The sequence below is a fragment of the Hyperoodon ampullatus genome (assembly GCF_949752795.1).
Source record: "Hyperoodon ampullatus genome assembly, chromosome: 6".
NCBI lineage: Eukaryota > Metazoa > Chordata > Mammalia > Artiodactyla > Ziphiidae > Hyperoodon > Hyperoodon ampullatus.
Genome location: NC_136919.1, coordinates 70,725,492 through 70,742,562, shown reverse-complemented (window position 1 = coordinate 70,742,562; position 17,071 = coordinate 70,725,492). Strand labels below are relative to the sequence as shown.

Sequence of the window (17,071 nt, the reverse complement as noted above, 5' to 3'; positions counted from 1 at the left end):
CTATTATCATCTCTGTGAAAACATTTCTTACTGATCTTTCTGCTTCCAATCTTGCCCATCCCACTCTCCTTCACAACAATAGTCTATTGTCTACACCAAAACTGAATCCTCTCTTAAAAATGTAAATGAGATCATGTCATTCTCCTGATCCAAATAACTCCACTGGTTTTCCATTGTACTCAGAGCAGCTCTGCTTTTACCTGATTTAGATGTATGGCTCCAGTTGATTCCCCTTGAAGAAATGGTTCCATGGCTAATAAAATTTTGAAAGCCTCTTTGAGGACAAAAAATGCTGACAGTGGTATACCCTGTCCCTTTTGCCTTCAACCGTGAGAAGTCCTTGGGTGGGAAAGTTTGTGAGCAAAAGTAGAAGCACGAGAGGTGAAGCAGGACTAAGGTTTGGCACCCACTCAGCTGGGTTTGCAGTTCTCTGCAATCCCTGCCTGTACCTCTTAGTAACAGGTAGTTCAGGTGATGGGCACACTGGATCACAGCACTCTAAAGAGCTTGACAACTTTACCTGCTCAGTCAACTAGCAAGTATTTATTGAGAATCCAACTCTGTTCTATTGAGCACTGAGTGTCCAACTCACAGAGTTCCAGTCCAGCTGGAAAAGATGATGTGCATTATTCATCTGATGAACAAGACTGGTTTTCCAGGGCCTACACTGAAACTACGGAAGAGGCAAAGAGGTACAGATAACCAGCTGTGTGGGTAACTCATGAGCACTGGTTCATATGAGCTTCTAATTTGGATCGACAAAGGGTGCCTCGCTTCTTCTTACCCCATCTCTCCTCTCCTTTAGGCAATCACCCTTTAACTTCTCTTCCCAGCTCTACTCCACCATGGTCCACTGCCTCCCCAAAAGATTTGTTTACCAGTCATTTCCCTGTTCTGTTTTCAGAAGTGAGCAAATGACCAAATCATGAGACCCAGAAAAACTGCAGAAGGCCCTGAGACTTTCAATTGTCTGTTTCAGATCCGGTACAGAACATGTTCCTCCTCCTGCTAATTTTGAGCCTGGGAATGCCGCTTCATCAGACAGCAGGTAAGAAAAGTCAAAGGGAGGGGCCTGAGAAGGAGGAACAGGTGATGACCCCTAGCTGAAGCCAAGGATGAGAATGTAGTCCTTGAGCTGAAGGCTTTCTTTGAGAGGAAGTGTGATTACCAGCTATTATAAGCACAGCCAAAAGAATGGTGCCCAGGGTGGCATGTGCATACCCATGTCCCTGTCTTACAGAAACAGGGACTAAGAATATTGGTCCATCTATCCCCACTTTCCAATAAAGGTAGTAACAAGAAGACAGGACCATTCAGGCCATGCACCTCTGAACTGACACAAGAGGGCATGGGTTGAGTGTCCTGAAAGGTGAGATGCCAAGAAGCTGTCCTTTTTTCTTCTGTCAGGGACAGTGAGGAGACAAAGGTCAGGGGGACACCTCCTCTTTTAAAAAGCAACAGTAGCAGCTATGGGTCATTCACACATTAATGTGGATTACTTGAATTGGAAACTCAGAGTCTTCCTTGCATCTAAATGAATAATGAACCTTAAAGCTATGCCTTTGGATTTTGGAGAAAGATATTCTACTGGAGGGTGTGGATAGCAAGGAGGAAAGCAGTTTCAGAGTTTTGCTTTCCTGGGGAAGGTAGTTTAGACTATTCACATATGCAGTCAGGACCATGAGTGCATTAAAGTGGGTGAACACCAGTAGGTAAGAGAGGAGGACAGAGGTGGACAAAGGGGGCTAGCTCCTCTATGAGAACAGCCCCGATCCCATGGGAAGTCATCCAACATTCTGCCTTTCATTGAGAAAGAATGCCTTCTTTGGCATTGATAACTTTTTGAAGAGCTTTTCCCTCCCTTCCAGGTGACCCCAGTCATGTTTCTCCCCCTCCCTTGGGCTGCTCAGCCTGGTCTGGCACTAGAGACACTGACTTGGGGCCATCCTTGGAGAACACCCCAATATTCTGCTTACTCCAGCCCTGCCCTTGCAGTGGCAGCTAAAGGAACACTTGATATTTCCTTTCTAAGAGACCCTGCCCTGCTGGGATTTTTAGAGACAGGCAAAATTAACTCTTTCCTTACTTGAATGCTCTGTGGATGCTCTACCATGTTATCTATAAAATAATTTAAAGATTGAAGTGAAAAGCTATTGGAAAATATTTTCATTTCACTTTTTAAATATTTATTTTTAAATTGACATAAAGTAAAATTTTACTCTTTTTTATAAAAGCATCTATGAGTTTTGACAAATGCATAGTCATATAGCCACCACCACAATCAAGATCCTGAGCAGTTCTATCACCAAACAAAAACCCTCCTCTAACTTTTAAGCCCAGGTACTCACCGATCTATTCTCTATCCTGTCGTTGTAACTTTTCCAGAATGTCATATAAATGGGATCATTTATTAGATATTCTTTTTGTCTGGCTTCTTTTGCTTAGCATAATGCATTTGAAATTTATCCATATTGTTATATGAATCAATAGTTCATTCCTTTTTGTTGTTCAGTAGTATTACTCTGTAGGTACACACCACATTTTGTTTATTCATTTCCCACTTGAGGGACTTTTGGGTTGTTTCCTATTTTTGGCAATTATAAATAAAGTTGCTATAAACATTTGTATATAGGTTTTTGTGGAAGCATAGGTTTTCATTTCACTTAGGTGAATACTATGAGTGGGATTACTGAGTCATATGGTAAGTACATATTTAACTTTATAAGAAACCATCAAACCTGTTCTTAGGATCTGTACTTTTAGAATTTGTAGAATTCTTAGAATCTGTACTGTTTTTGCATTCCCTCCAGCAAAATATGAGAGTTCCAATTGTTCCACATCCTTGACAGCCCTTGGTATTGACATTGTCATTTTTCTTTTTTAAGTCATTCTAGTAGGTGTGTAGAAGTTTCTCACTGTGGTTTAATTTGCGTTTCCCCAGTACCTAGTGAGGATAAACATATTTTCATGTGCCTATTGCCCATTCATATATCTTCTTAGGTGAAGGGCATATCAAATCATTTGACTGTTTTTAATTGGGTTATTTTCTTATTGTTCAGTTTTGAGAGTTCTTTATATATTCTGGATACAAATTCTTTATCAGATATGTGATATACAAATATTTTCTCCCAGTCTGTAGCTCATCTTCTCATTCTCTTTTTTTTTTTTGGCTGTTTCGGGTCTTAGTTGTGGCAGCAGGATCTTCGTTGAGGCATGTGGGATCTTTTGTTGCGGGGAGTGGGCTTCTCTCTAGCTGTGGTGCGCGGGCTCTAGGGCGCGTGGGCTCTGTAGTTTGCGGCATGCAGGCTCTTTCATTGAGGCATGCGAGCTCAGTAGTTGTGGTGCGTGGGCTCAGTTGCCCCAAGGCATGTGGGATCTTAGTTTCCCAACCAGGGATCGAACTCTCGTCCCCTGCATTGGAAGATGGGTTCTCTACCACTGGATCACCAGGGAAGTCCCTCTCATTCTCTTAACAGTGTCTTTTGCAGAGGAAAGATTTTAATTTTGGAGATACCCAATTTATCAAATTTTTTCTTTGATGGACTGTCATATCTAAGAACTCTTTGCCTAACCCAAAACCTGAAAGATTTTCTTCTATGTTTTCTTCTAAATATTTTATAGTCGTACATTTTACATTTAGGTTGACCATCCATCTTGAGTTGATTTTTGTGTAGTGTGAAGTATAGGTTGGGGCTTTTTTTTTTTTTTTTTTTTTTTTTTTTTGCATGTGGACATCCGGTTGCTCCAGCCCCATTTGTTCATTTACTGAAAAGACTATCTTTTCTCCGTTGATTGCCTTTGCACCTTTGTAAAAACTCAATTGGCCATATTTGTGTGGGTCTTTTTCTGGACCTTCTGTTCTGTTCTATTGATCTATGTGTATATCCTTTCACTTATATCACTCACTCTTTTATTACTGTAGTGTTGTAGTTCAATTTTTTTCTTATATTTTCATTTCAAAACCTAAGGACATCTTGTTACCCAGATGCATTTAAGGCAAAATATTTATTTTTGTACTTTGTCATGTCTTGAAGGAAAAAGGAACCCCAGTCTTATGTCTTTCATTGATGTTTCCTTCTTTCTTCATCCACCAGAGAAGAATAAAACCCAGGAAGCACATGACCAGGGTGATGCTTGAGGTAACTCTAGGGCAGGGACCACACCCTGGGTCACTCCACTTAGCCTATAGCTGACCTCCAAAACTATATCTGCTGACCCCTGAGGTATAGAAAGCAGAAGAATCAGGTTGGGGAAGGGATTTCTAATAGACAAGATGTCTCATGCAGCATTCCTGCTAAGAGGAGTGCATGCGTCAAGTGACCAGAGCAGCATCTATTCTAAACCAGGAACTACAGCTTTCTGAAGGCTGGCTGTGTAAAGCAGTCCCCCCTCCCCTCCCTGCCTACACCCATCCTCGCCTTTCAAAATACCTTAAGAAGTCTGTAAACACTTAAGCTTCTGTTGTTAATGGGAAAAAAAGGTATAAAATTAGCTTAAAGAGGAAGCTTTCTTGGGAGGTAATGCAAATAAATTGTTTTGTGTTTCCTGGAGATGTGACAGGTCTGACTCCATTGGTGCCCTGACTGCAAATAAAAGGCGAACTTCCCCCAAGAACTTTCAGAAAGGCTCCAGCATTACTCAAGCCAGCTACTTTAATCTAAAGAACGTGCATGTATTAATTTTTCATGCTCTGACCAAGTCCTTTGCCCTTTAATTTAGTCAAGATGACCAAATGAACGTTTTGTTGGCTTAATTTGCAGTTGTGGAAACTTTCCAGTTTTCTCCTTTGTCTGATGACATCAGGAGTTCAATGCTAGGTTGACGTTTAATAACCAGGTGACATATGAAATAGAAAACAAATGTCTTTTCCTTATTATAAAGCTGAAAAGTATATCTATTTCATTCATGTATGTAGTATACACATGCCAGTAGATATATAGTCCTATCTGTTAGAAGTACAAGCTTTCAACACACAGAGATATGAATTTGAATTCCAACTCCATGAGCTCCCACTTTTTTACTTTGGGCAAGTTGTATCATTTCTTTAAGCCTCAGTTTCCCCATTTGTAAAATGGGGGTAGTGACTCCTACCTTGCAGAGTTTTGGGAACATGAAATGGTGATGTACAGTTTAGCCCAGTGTCTCGTTCATTGAGTTTAATAAATGTTATCTTTTACTCTACTTCCCAGTCACAGTCCAAATGCAAACCAGTGTTATAACTCTGTTTCTCAAATGTCAGTGTGCATGTGAATCACCCCAACCTTGTTAAAATGCAGATTCTGCTTCTCTAGGTCCAGGGCATGGGCTGAGATTCTGCATTCCTAACTAGCTCCCAGGGAAAACTGAGGACAACACTTTGGATGGCAGGATGGTAAAAAATGTTTGCAAGTACAGGTGTTTTATTTGTCCAACCAATGGTTTCTCAATGCTCCCTGCACATTAGAAGCTCCTAGGGAAATTTTTTTTTTTTAATTGATGCTCGCCTCACAAAATAATTAGAATTTAATTTTAGAGGATCCAAAGTGGGGTTTGAGCATTAGTGTGTTTTAAAAGCTTCCCAGGTGATTCTTATGATGCAAGGTTGAGGCCCTCTCATTAGTGATTTTAATGTGCAGCCAAGCTTGAGAAAAACCTCTTCACAGAATTGCTTGCAAGAGTGTTTTGATTTCCTCTGTAATTTACAATAAGTAAGAATATTTTAGTATTACATTTCCTAATCTTGTCATTTTGTATTGAGTAATCAAGCTCGAAGCTTTGCATGTCTTAGAAGCTTTAGTTGGGGCAAAATAGACCAACTAACAATTAATCTTCTAGTTATTCTGAGCGACTCAGATATGTGATTCATCTTTGCCAGTTGCTCTTTCCTCTTGTGAACATTATATGGAAAATATCACCTGCCTGAGAGGTAGCATACTTTATGCTTCCAACCTCTGTATATACACACACACTCTGCACAAGGCAGAGGGGAAAAGCAAGCAGAAAATGGATTTTTTTCAAAGGCCCAGACAGTGAAGAGGGGAGTTCTGCTGTATGCTATGGGGAGTTCCAGAGGAAGTTAGAGGCGTTCCTCCTCTCATGAGAAGAAAGTATAAGTGTGGTAAATAAATCTACTAAATAAATTCAATAGAGACTACACCCAAAGTCCTCTGATTCTTGTTAAATCTCAGGCTCAGCAATTAACCTTCCCTGCAAGCCCCATTTCTCTTCCCTGTTTCTTGTTATATCATGTGTAATAAAATAAGAGAAGGAAGTACTATGAGGAGAGTAAAAGTAGTGTAAATTCCTGAACCTGGTGAATAGAATATGGTTAATACATATTTGAGAATGAATAAATAAATATTATTCTCCAGGGCAGAGTGGATTTGGTATCAGGCAGTTCTGTTTTAATTATAAGGGGACTTAATAACTCAAGTATTTGGAGATGATTCTAATCATAAAGGAATCTACTTTAAAGAGTATCCTATTACGGAGACTCCGGTGAGAGTTATTACAAGTGTTCAGGGAACTCCACAAAATGGAATCATGCGGGAAATTCGGAAGCACGGCATCTTTTCTCACATGTATCGTCCCAGAGTCTTCTCAACCTGGCCAAGCAAATGCTGAATTGGCATTGTTTTACACAGAAGCACTCACATTGTAGCCTGCCCCCACACCCATCCTGCGCAAAAGAATACCAGGCAGGGCTTCCCTGGTGGCGCAGTGGTTGAGAATCTGCCTGCCGGTGCGGGGGACACGGGCTCGAGCCCTGGTCTGGGAAGATCCCACATGCCGTGGAGCAACTAGGTCCGTGAGCCACAATTACTGAGCCTGCGCGTCTGGAGCCTGTGCTCCGCAACAAGAGAGGCTTCGATAGTGAGAGGCCCGTGCACCGCGATGAGGGGTGGCCCCCATTTGCCGCAACTAGAGAAAGCCCTTGCACAGAAACGAAGACCCAACACAGCCATAAATAAATAAATAAATAAAGTTAAAAAAAAAAAAGAGCAAGAATTAAAAAAAAAAAAAGAATACCAGGCAGCTGTGAACTCCATTTTGTATCATAGATCTCTGTCAGAAAGGCATGCTAATGTTCTAGTTGTGGTTAAAACAGGGGTTGGAGGCAAGATATAAGCTCATCATTCATTTTTGATAAAAACTCAAGTGTGTGCACTACACTCTCACGTGTGCTGGGTGGTGATTAAGAATGCCAGTTTGTGCAATTGGGGGCAAGTTGCTGTTTGATGAGAGGAAAGCAAAAGTGAATATGGGGAGGCTCATCCATTTGTTTCTCCCTCTCCCCCTTTTTGTCATTTTATGTTAAACCCTTAACTGGAATTTAGTATGTATTAGGCACTGGAGACGCCAAAGCAAATTCAACCTGGTCACTGCCTTCAAAGATTTGCAGGATGGTAGGAGGAAAAACTCCAGTCAGAAGAGAATTGTGATGTGAATCATTGAAGCAACAGAAAACCCCAAAACTATTTATACTGTGAAATCTGTTATCCAGGGTGGTCCGAATACCACTTTCTCAAGAATTGAAACATTGTACAAAAGAAAGTGTGCTGACTACCTACCACCTGCCAAAATAAGGCACTTCACATGTGCCATTTTGTCTAGTTTTCCCCACAATGCTGACAGGTAGATGTTATCTTCAACCTTTAAAGATAAAGAGGCTGAGACTCATAGAGTTTAAATGGCATGATCAAGATCAAAAGGCTCATAATCCTGATACAGTCAAAATTTGAACCCAGGTTCATCTGTCACTAAATCCCAAGCTCTTTCCATACCATGTTTTATGTGGAAACAACCACTCAAATAGCATATTCTTAGAAGCCATCCCCAAATATAAGTGGATGTTTTGACTGATTAAATGAGTGGATTAATGGAGTAAGCTCTACTGAACATAATTTGATCTAATCTTCTGTCACAATTCAGAAGCTACTTCGAGATCTTACACTCAGTCTTAATGCCTATCCACTCATTAATAATGGAAGCAGCATAATTTTGTACAATTTATCACAATTTATTCATGCATACACTACTTTCATTAGTTTTGCCATGTTTGACTACTCTTTGTGCTATTGTTTTTGTATAATTATCTAAATCAACTGAGCCTTTATTTTTTGAACAAAACAATCTACCCTTGTGGTAAATGGAAAACCAGTATCACTGGTACAGGTAAATAGAGATATGAGCAAAAATAAATGCAATGAAAGTAAAGTGGTGCTATTAAATTCTACCCAGATAATAATATCTGCCTGAGAGCTTCTTGTTTTATTAAAAGGAAAAATAGGACTTCCCTGGTGACACAGTGGTTAAGAATCCACCTGACAAGGCAGGGGACACGGGTTTGAGCCCTGGTCTGGGAAGATCCCACATGCTGCGGAGCAACTAAGCCCGTGTGCCACAACTACTGAGCCTGTGCTCTAGAGCCCGCGAGCCACAACTACTGAAGCCCACGCACCTAGAGCCCATGCTCTGCAACAAGAGAAGCCACCGGAGTGAGCAGCCCACGCACCTCATCGAAGAGTAGCACCCGCTCGCCACAACTAGAGAAAGCCTGCGCACAGCAACGAAGACCCGAAGCAGCCAAAAATAAAGAAAGAAAAGAAAAGAAAAAGAAAAAGAACCATTGTTAGAGATGTGAGAGTCTAGTTGCAAATTATATGTAATTTGAAGAATTGAAATAGAATTGAAGAGGGAATAAATTCCTCTCTGAATAATCCAACTCCCTTTGGGCCTTGATTCTGCCGTATCTAAAATCATTTTGCATACTTCTAGAAGTATGTGCCTCACATTTTGGGAAATACTGTTTCAAAGGCTACAGATTTTGAAGTCAACCATCTGACTAGCTCTGAATTTTACCTTTACTAACTGTACATCCTGGAGCAAACCTCTTTGACCCAGTTTCCTCAACTATAAAACAGTAATGATAATACATGTTTCATGCTTGTGTTTTCAGTATTAAATGACATAGGTTTTTTAAATTTTATTTATTTATTTTGCTGCTCTGGGTCTTAGTTGCAGCACTTGGGATCTTCGTTGCTGCATGCAGGATCTTTTTAGTTGCAGCATGCGGGCTCATAGTTGAGGCATGCAGGGTCGAACCCAGGCCCCCTGCCTTGGGAGCATGGAGTCTTAACCACTGGACCACCAGGGAAGTCCCAATGATATAGTTATAAAGAGCCTAGAACAGTGGCTGGCACATAGTAGGTATATACTAAGTATTAGTTCCATTCTTTCTTTCCTCTTATTGATAGAAAAGACGCTTCTACAGTAGACTTGTATGATGTGCTGGTTAAGAGCGCTTGAACTTAACAATACCTGGGTCTGATCCTGGCTGTGCAATCTTAGGCAAGTTGCTTAACCTTTTTGTGTCTCAGCTTCATTTTCTAAAGAGAAGATAGCTCTACATCACTGGCTTCCTGGGGAGACTAAAAGAGATCATGTGTTAGCAGAGGCCTAACACCTAGTAAGAACTCAATGGGTGATAGTTATTATTACTATCACTGGTGAGAGGAGGTAGAATTTGGCAGGGCATGATTTAATTTGACCCATATGAAGAAAATGAGCCTGGATAATAGGGGGTAGGAAGGCCGTCAGCTGCACAGGTGAGGAGTGTTGAGAGGCGAGAACTACCTCAGAGCAGATCAAGAATTCTACTCTTTCCCAGAATGGATGGGGCAAAGGAGAGAAAGGAACCTTCACAAATGCCCAGATAATGACAGGTATCTCTTGGGAAACGGGGGTGGGATGGGTCTCCTCAGGTCCCACTCTGTACAGAACTGAAATGTGAAGGCAGACAATCTGAGAATGTCTTATTTTCTGTTCAGCTTTATTCACAGTGACAGTCCCGAAGGAAATGTACACGGTAGACTATGGTGGCAATGTGACCTTGGAGTGTGATTTTGACACCGGAGGTCATATGGAACTCGGAGATTTAAAAGCCAGTTTGCAAAAGGTGGAAAATGATACAACCTTGCTCAGTGAAAGAGCCACTTTGCTGGAGGAGCAGCTGCCCCTGGGGAAGGCTTTGTTCCACATCCCCCAAGTCCAAGTGAGGGATGCAGGGCAGTACCGCTGCCTGATCATCTATGGGATCGCCTGGGACTACAAGTACCTGACTCTGAAAGTCAAAGGTGAGTAGTTTCAGGGACTGGAATACATGGCGGCATCTCTCCAACACAGGACCTGCATTAGCTGCAAGTAACAAGCTCAAGCCAAAACTGGGAGGATAGCTATAAAGAGACAGAGATACCTCAGAGAAAACAAAAGCAGCTGCTCAGAAATATTTTTTTTTTTTTTTTTGTGGTACGCGGGCCTCTCACTGTTGTGGCCTCTCCCGTTGCGGAGCACAGGCTCCGGATGCGCAGGCTCAGCAGCCATGGCTCACGGGCCCAGCCGCTCCGCGGCATATGGGATCCTCCCAGACCGGGGCACGAACCCGTATCCCCTGCATCGGCAGGCGGACTCTCAACCACTGCGCCACCAGGGAGGCCCAGAAATATTTTTTGATATCTGAGTATAAAGCAGTGGAGGTGAGAGTAAATAGGGGTAGAAGGAATAAAACTGTCTACAGAAAGCCAGGAAAATGAGGGGGAAAGGTGGAAGGGTACCAAAGATAAGTTTTGCCTAATTCACAGGAACAATACTGACTTGATATTAAACTACTCTTTCAGAGTCCAGAGCTTTTTTTTTGCCTCTCACTGTTGTGGCCTCTCCCGTTGCTGAGCACAGGCTCCGGACGTGCAGGCTCAGCGGCCATGGCTCACAGGCCCAGCCGCTCCGCGGCATGTGGGATCTTCCCAGACCGGAGCACGAACCCGTGTCTCCTGCATCGGCAGGCGGACTCTCAACCACTGCGCCACCAGGGAAGCCCCAAGTCCAGAGTTTTTTAAACCATGATTTGCCACTCATTAACAGATTAAAATATCAGTTTAATGAGTAGCAACCAGGTGGGTGTTTTTTACCAATAAAATGAATGAACCGAATGAATAGAATAGAATATATCAGGGCATCACATAGTAGGGCTTAGTGTTGTCTTGTGAAACACAAATTATTTCAGAGGGGTGTGTGTGTATGTGTGCATGTGCGTGCGTGTGCATTTTGGCTCGTGGTGTGATAAATTTTTTTCTCACTCTGGGTCATAGTCTAAAAAGTTTGGAAAATGCTACTCTAGTCCCAGCCTAATCTATTGCACATGAAACAGCTGAAGTCCGGAGAATTGAAATGGGTAGCCTGAGGGAGCCAGTGAATCAATAGCTGTCCCCATTCCTCCGGGTTGAGGGCTCTCTCCACCACAACATGAGCCAAGAACCTAAATCTGAAGAGAATCTTCAAGTTCTTGTTTGTTCTGGGAAAGGTCATTTGAGGAAAGACATATAACAACTGTAGAAGAATAGATTTGGCTCTGTTCATTGGCTTATGTTTTTCAGCCTTCGCTGACTGGTCTGAGTTAACCTATGCCAGTTTTTCTCTGTCCCCTCCCTATTCCACACATTACACTCAGAGGATATGTTCTGTCTTCTGGAGGGTCTGTGGATTTTGGTCCCTAAAGACCATTGACCTTGACAGCAGTGGGGTGACTTTATGATCTGGTATAAAGAAGGACAAGCTAGAATAATTAGACATGAGGTTGAATGTTGTTTTCACCTGACCTTGGGCAGGTTATTTCACCTCTCTTAATCTCACATTTTTCTTATTTGTAAAAGAATAGCAATAGTAGCATCTACCACATAGGATTATTGTAAAAATTAAAAGAGATAATGAACATAAAGAACTGAGCATGGTGCTTGGCATATGGTGAGTGCCCAGAGGTTTGGATCAAGGACCCTCAATTACTGCAGGGATGGTGCCCTCTCACATCTCAACTAATAGTGAGTCATCAGGAAAGCCCTTAGCTGGATGTAACTGCCTTCTATCTTTATTGCATTTCCTAAAAACAGGCATCAACTGGGAGGAACTCCAGAGCATTGAAGTTAGTCTGAGTTCAGTCAACTGGAGGAGAGAGGGCTCTACATCCTCACAATCCCCTAGTGTACTTGGGTATCTGCACCCCTAAATCACTGCCCCATGTTTGTTGATGTCTATTTGAGTGTTATAATGCACCTAGGGTTTTTGGGCAATTTGGTACCAGTCCCACTCTTTCTCGCTCAGGCTGAGGGATGTCCCTCATCCATGGGAGGGCACTCTGCCTGCTTCCTCATCTAGACCAGGGATGAATCAGGTGAGGAACAGATTTATTCCTCAAACCTTAATTAATTAATTAGTTAATTAATTCCTTAAACCCTTAATGATCTTTCAGCTAGAGTATATGGGATCACAAAGACTTTCTATGGGATGCATAGCATAGGCAGTTTTAGGAAATTAGTTTCTATATATTCATCTTCCCCAAGTACTCGTTCCCCAAATTGAGTGTGCCTGAGAATATGCCTTCCAGGCAAGGCTCTTGGGGTTCTCCTAAAACACTTCCTCTTTTATTTTTGCTTTACCCACTTCATAAAAGAACCTCCCTTTCACCCATCATGAATACAGTGCATTGCCCTGAGGTATAAAATCCTCCATAGTGATAAACAAAAGAATGATTGGAAATATTGACACCGTACCAAATTGTAATGACTAACAAATCCTTCTGCAAACCAGGAGGTATCAAATTCTCTGTTTTCAACAAAATTGAAGGAGGCCCTAATAGAGTTAACAGCTGATAATAAAAAATAAAGTAATTTTTTGTCATATAAATCATGTCTTTCAAAGAATGAAATGATAATACTATAACCGAACTTCTTCCATTCCCACCTACTTATTCATATAAGCAAGATTCCTTAGCCCTTATAGCTACAAAAAATGAAAAATAGAAATAGAATTGATGCTGAACCTTGTCTCATTCCAACCATAAGTCATATGCATCCTCAGATTCATGAACAGATTGAAAAAGAGAGCCCCATCCATCCCATTAAAAGATACATTTCCGGTAAACTTTTTTTATGTTTAATAATTATCAATATTCATAATATTTTATGTTTTGATTTTACATGTACTGATAATAATGGAAATTAGATTTCAATGCAGAAGAAAACTTTGAACACTTAAAGCCTCATGGTCACAAGAAAAAAAATTTAATTTCAATAGCTATACATGTTTTGTTGTTGCAAAGAAACAAAAGGATAATCACCAAAAGAGTGTTCAAACGTGTTGCATTAGGATAAAATTCTGCAGAAGTGGAATGGGAACTGATATTCGAGGAATAAAAAGAAACAATGTAAAGTTCTGACCATTAGAGAAGAATTTTTGTATGTATTTTTCAGTGGATGGTGGTGTGTATGAAAGACACCTTCTTTGATTTCTAGGTGACATTGGATGCATTTGTAAAGAGTGAAATAATTGCCTTACTAAAAATATGTGTTTATAATGGGCTAAACATCGTATATTTTTCCAATATAGAAACCTATGATATATTCTAAGAATGAACTTAATAAATATGTGAGAAGGAGCACACTGCATCACAATTGTTTTAGGAGAAATACAAGCAAAAAAAAAAAAAAGATTGAAGACCAGCACATAAGGATATTCTACCCAGATGAGGGGTGTCTGAAGGAAGCAGGGGAGATCTGGGAGTCCAGTTAGGGTGCACTTACATAGAACAAGACTAGAGGAAGGATGTGCTTTGTGTTTAAAATGCCTAAGTTTTGGCATACACCTTGAAAATAGGTTTATAGCATTTTCTTTGATGTCTGGGCAACAGTTCGTATTAAATATAGTGAAAAGAGAATTGATTTCATAAGGACAGGAAAAAAATTGCTAGGTAGCATGGCTAGAGAGTCTAGAAGAGACAGTAAGAGAAGGTTGCAGTTTTTGAAAGGCCGGGTTGCAATCCCAAGGCAATTAGAAATCTGTCGGAAGAAGGCCAGGGAGCACGACTGAAGAAAAGGGTACAGAGGCCCTGAGAAGCCAGGGATTGAGCCCACAGGTTGAGAACTGGCCTGAGCAAGGATCCGAGATAGACACAGAGCAGGTACTAAGAACAGAAGGGCCAAACCAGCCTGAAGGCCTGAGCAGGCTGAGGCTTACAGACGTACCTTAAATCAACAAAAAGGCCCAAGACAGATAGAGTACAACTTCAACAAGTGGAGGAAGGTGGCAGCATAGTTTCCGTTTTCTCTTGCAAGACAAATGGCCTTCACCCTAAAAGGGGAAGTCAGGTGGCAGAGGGCATAGGGAGGAGAACAGCCCGAGAAAAGCAACTTGGTAGTGAAATGATGTCTGTACATTTAGCCTCTAGGCCCAGAGAAAGCATTTGCTAAAAAAACTTACTAATGGGGCTAAATCTGCTCTCGGTGTCTTTTCTCCCTTGGGGAAACTGAAGGGACTAAGGAAACCCTGAGTTAAGAAAACAATATCCTGAATTTTGAAGGGGAGAAAGCTCCTGGGAATTACAAACTGTTTAACCTGATGTTCCTCCCCAGGCCATTTAACAGACCAATTGAGAGCCATCCTAAAAGATTTCTTTCAGTGACTACTAGAAACCTGCCAGGATTCTCTAAGATTAATGCATGTAAAACTACATCTTTTCACCTTAGTTATGGTCATTATGATGATAAAGCAGATGATACTATGTACAGTAGTAAAGATAATATAGTACTAAAACATATAGTAAAGATAATAAAGCTTATCTTTATTTCAGAAATGCTAGAGTTGCCAGTAACATTTGAATTATAGAGACAACTGGGATAACAGAAACCATTTAAACCAATGGAAATTGAAATCAGAAAATAGTAATTCTTTTGATGGAACAGACTGAGAAGCCAAATGGGGACTAGGGAGGCAAATCACCAATTAGCAAAAGCAGGAAGCTGCTATCACCACTGCTGGGCTGGAGGAACAGGGGGAAGGCAGAGTTAATGGGCCCAGGGGTGAAACACAAGTGGGCCTGTCCAGTGGTATCTGGAGCCAGGGAAGAGCTGTGGCTGCTGCTGGAGAGGCCTTATAGCATAAAGTATGGGGGAGAAACACTCATTCTCCTTCCTCCTGCTCACTCTCCCGTCTTCCCACTATGCCTGCTGTTGGCTGTCACGAGCCTGGGATACACAGCCTGCAGGAGTCAGCCTTCCCACCATACAGAGCAGAAACTGAGGGACTGATCTAAGGGCAAACAGGCCCAGGACGCACACAGCACACACCTTGTGCATAAAGTGGTAAAACATGGGATGAATAATAGTGTAGTTGACTGGATCTATAACCGACTGAACAAGTAGTAGTTGTTGACTAAGGGGCAACAGAGGTCTTGGGTCAACCTGGAGACCATCTCCAAGTGACAAGAGGTCTGTTTAGCCAATCTAGCTGGGCAGTAGATCACTCAACGAAATCGATCTTACAACCTTAGGCTGCTTTAAAACCCTGTGTTGGGCCTGAAGTGTACTCAGCACATAGGAAATAATTAGTCACACTATACTTTGTGCTGCTTAGATAATATCTGGAATATAGGTCGTGTTACACTGGCAAAAACAGAGTGTATCTAAAGACTGCTATCTGGAACTGGGGCTGAAAATTATGTCCTGTGAGATATGGTTGAAGGAAGTAGGCATGTTTTACCTAAGAGGTGGAAAGACTATATGGGGTCTTGCCAGTGATCTTCAAATATCTGAAGGGCTTTGTCACATGAAAGAGATAATAATAATTGCCAGTACTAACTGACTATTTAATAAGTTCTAGGTACCTAACTCATTTAATCATCCTCACACCCCTGTTAAGGATAAGTATTGTCGTACTTATTTTACAAATGAGAAAACTGAGGCTTGACACGTCACGTAACCACCGCTTGGCTTAAGCCTAGTCAAACCTTTCCGACTCTGAAGCCCATGTTCTTAACTACTATGCTTACCATATGTTGTTTTGCTAAACCAGGCAAGTACCAATGGGTTGAAGCTACCATGAGGCAAAATTTGACTTGGTGTAAGGATGATCCTCCCAATGAAAGTTTAACTTTCTTATTGTCTAATTGTGGCAATGACTGCTTCTGGAAGTAAGAGTTTCCATTCACAGATGTGTTTAACCAAAAGTTAGTTATCTAGCAGTTTACTAATATCAAGAAGAAAAGTATTATTAAAGATAAAAAGGGACATTTCATAATGATAGAAAAAATCAATTCAACAGGAAAATGTAACGATCCTAAATGTGTATACATCTAACCATATAGCTTCAAAATATATAAAACAAAAATTGACAGACCTAAAAGGAGAAATAAACAAATCCATAACCATATTTGGAGATTTCAACTCATCTCTGTTATAACTGGTAGAACACACAAAAAAGAAAATAGAAGAGTAGAACAACACAATTAGCCATCTTGATCTAATTGACATATATAAAATTTATACCCAACAACTGCAGAATACACATTGTTTCCAAGTACATGTGAAACATTCATCAAGGTAGTTATCTAGCAAAGCTGCCGTAGAAGATACTTCTTGTTGAGCAGGAAGTTGGACTAATCAAATTTTAAGATCACTTCCACTTCTGAAATTTTAAAATTTACTCACTTTTTCTAAGAATGTCACCCTCAGTCCAGTTTCCCCATTGTGTATTGCTTATAATGATGTCTTTTCAGCCATTTCCCTAATAAGAAAGAGGCTGTGGAGACATCTTTAATATTACATAAATGTAGGGTGTGTGCTCCTGTCCCTCCCCCAAACCTTGCTCATTCTTTTAAAAAATTTTTATTTTTCAAACTGAAGTATAGTTGATTTACAATGTTGTGTTAGTGTGTACAACAAAGTGTTTCAGATATATATATGTGTTCTTTTTCATATTCTTTTCCGTTATAGGTTATTACAAGATATTGAATATAGTTCCCTGTGCTATACAGTATATCTTTGTTGTTCATCTGTTTTATATACGGTAGTGTGTATCTGTTAATCCCAGACTCCTAAGTTATCCCTCTCCCCCATTCCCCTTTGGTAACCATAAGTTTGTTTTCTATGTCTATGAGTCTATTTCTGTTTTGTAAATAAGTTTTTTTGTATCACTTTTTTGGATTCTACATATAAGTGATATATGATATTTGTCTTTCTCTGTCTGACTTACTTCACTTAGTATGATA

At 40.8% G+C, this 17,071-nt stretch overlaps 1 protein-coding gene across 1 annotated transcript in view; it reads left to right on the top strand.

Moving 5' to 3' along the window:
- Positions 1 to 993: 993 nt before the first annotated feature.
- PDCD1LG2 (programmed cell death 1 ligand 2) overlaps positions 994 to 17,071 on the top strand; it is a gene marked incomplete at both ends in the record, with an annotated part of 86,048 nt that continues 69,970 nt past the window's right edge. The window contains 2 exons of the mRNA XM_079706443.1: positions 994 to 1,048; positions 9,810 to 10,115. Coding sequence (XP_079562569.1) covers positions 994 to 1,048; positions 9,810 to 10,115 — 361 coding nt within the window. The remainder of the gene's footprint in view (positions 1,049 to 9,809; positions 10,116 to 17,071) is intronic.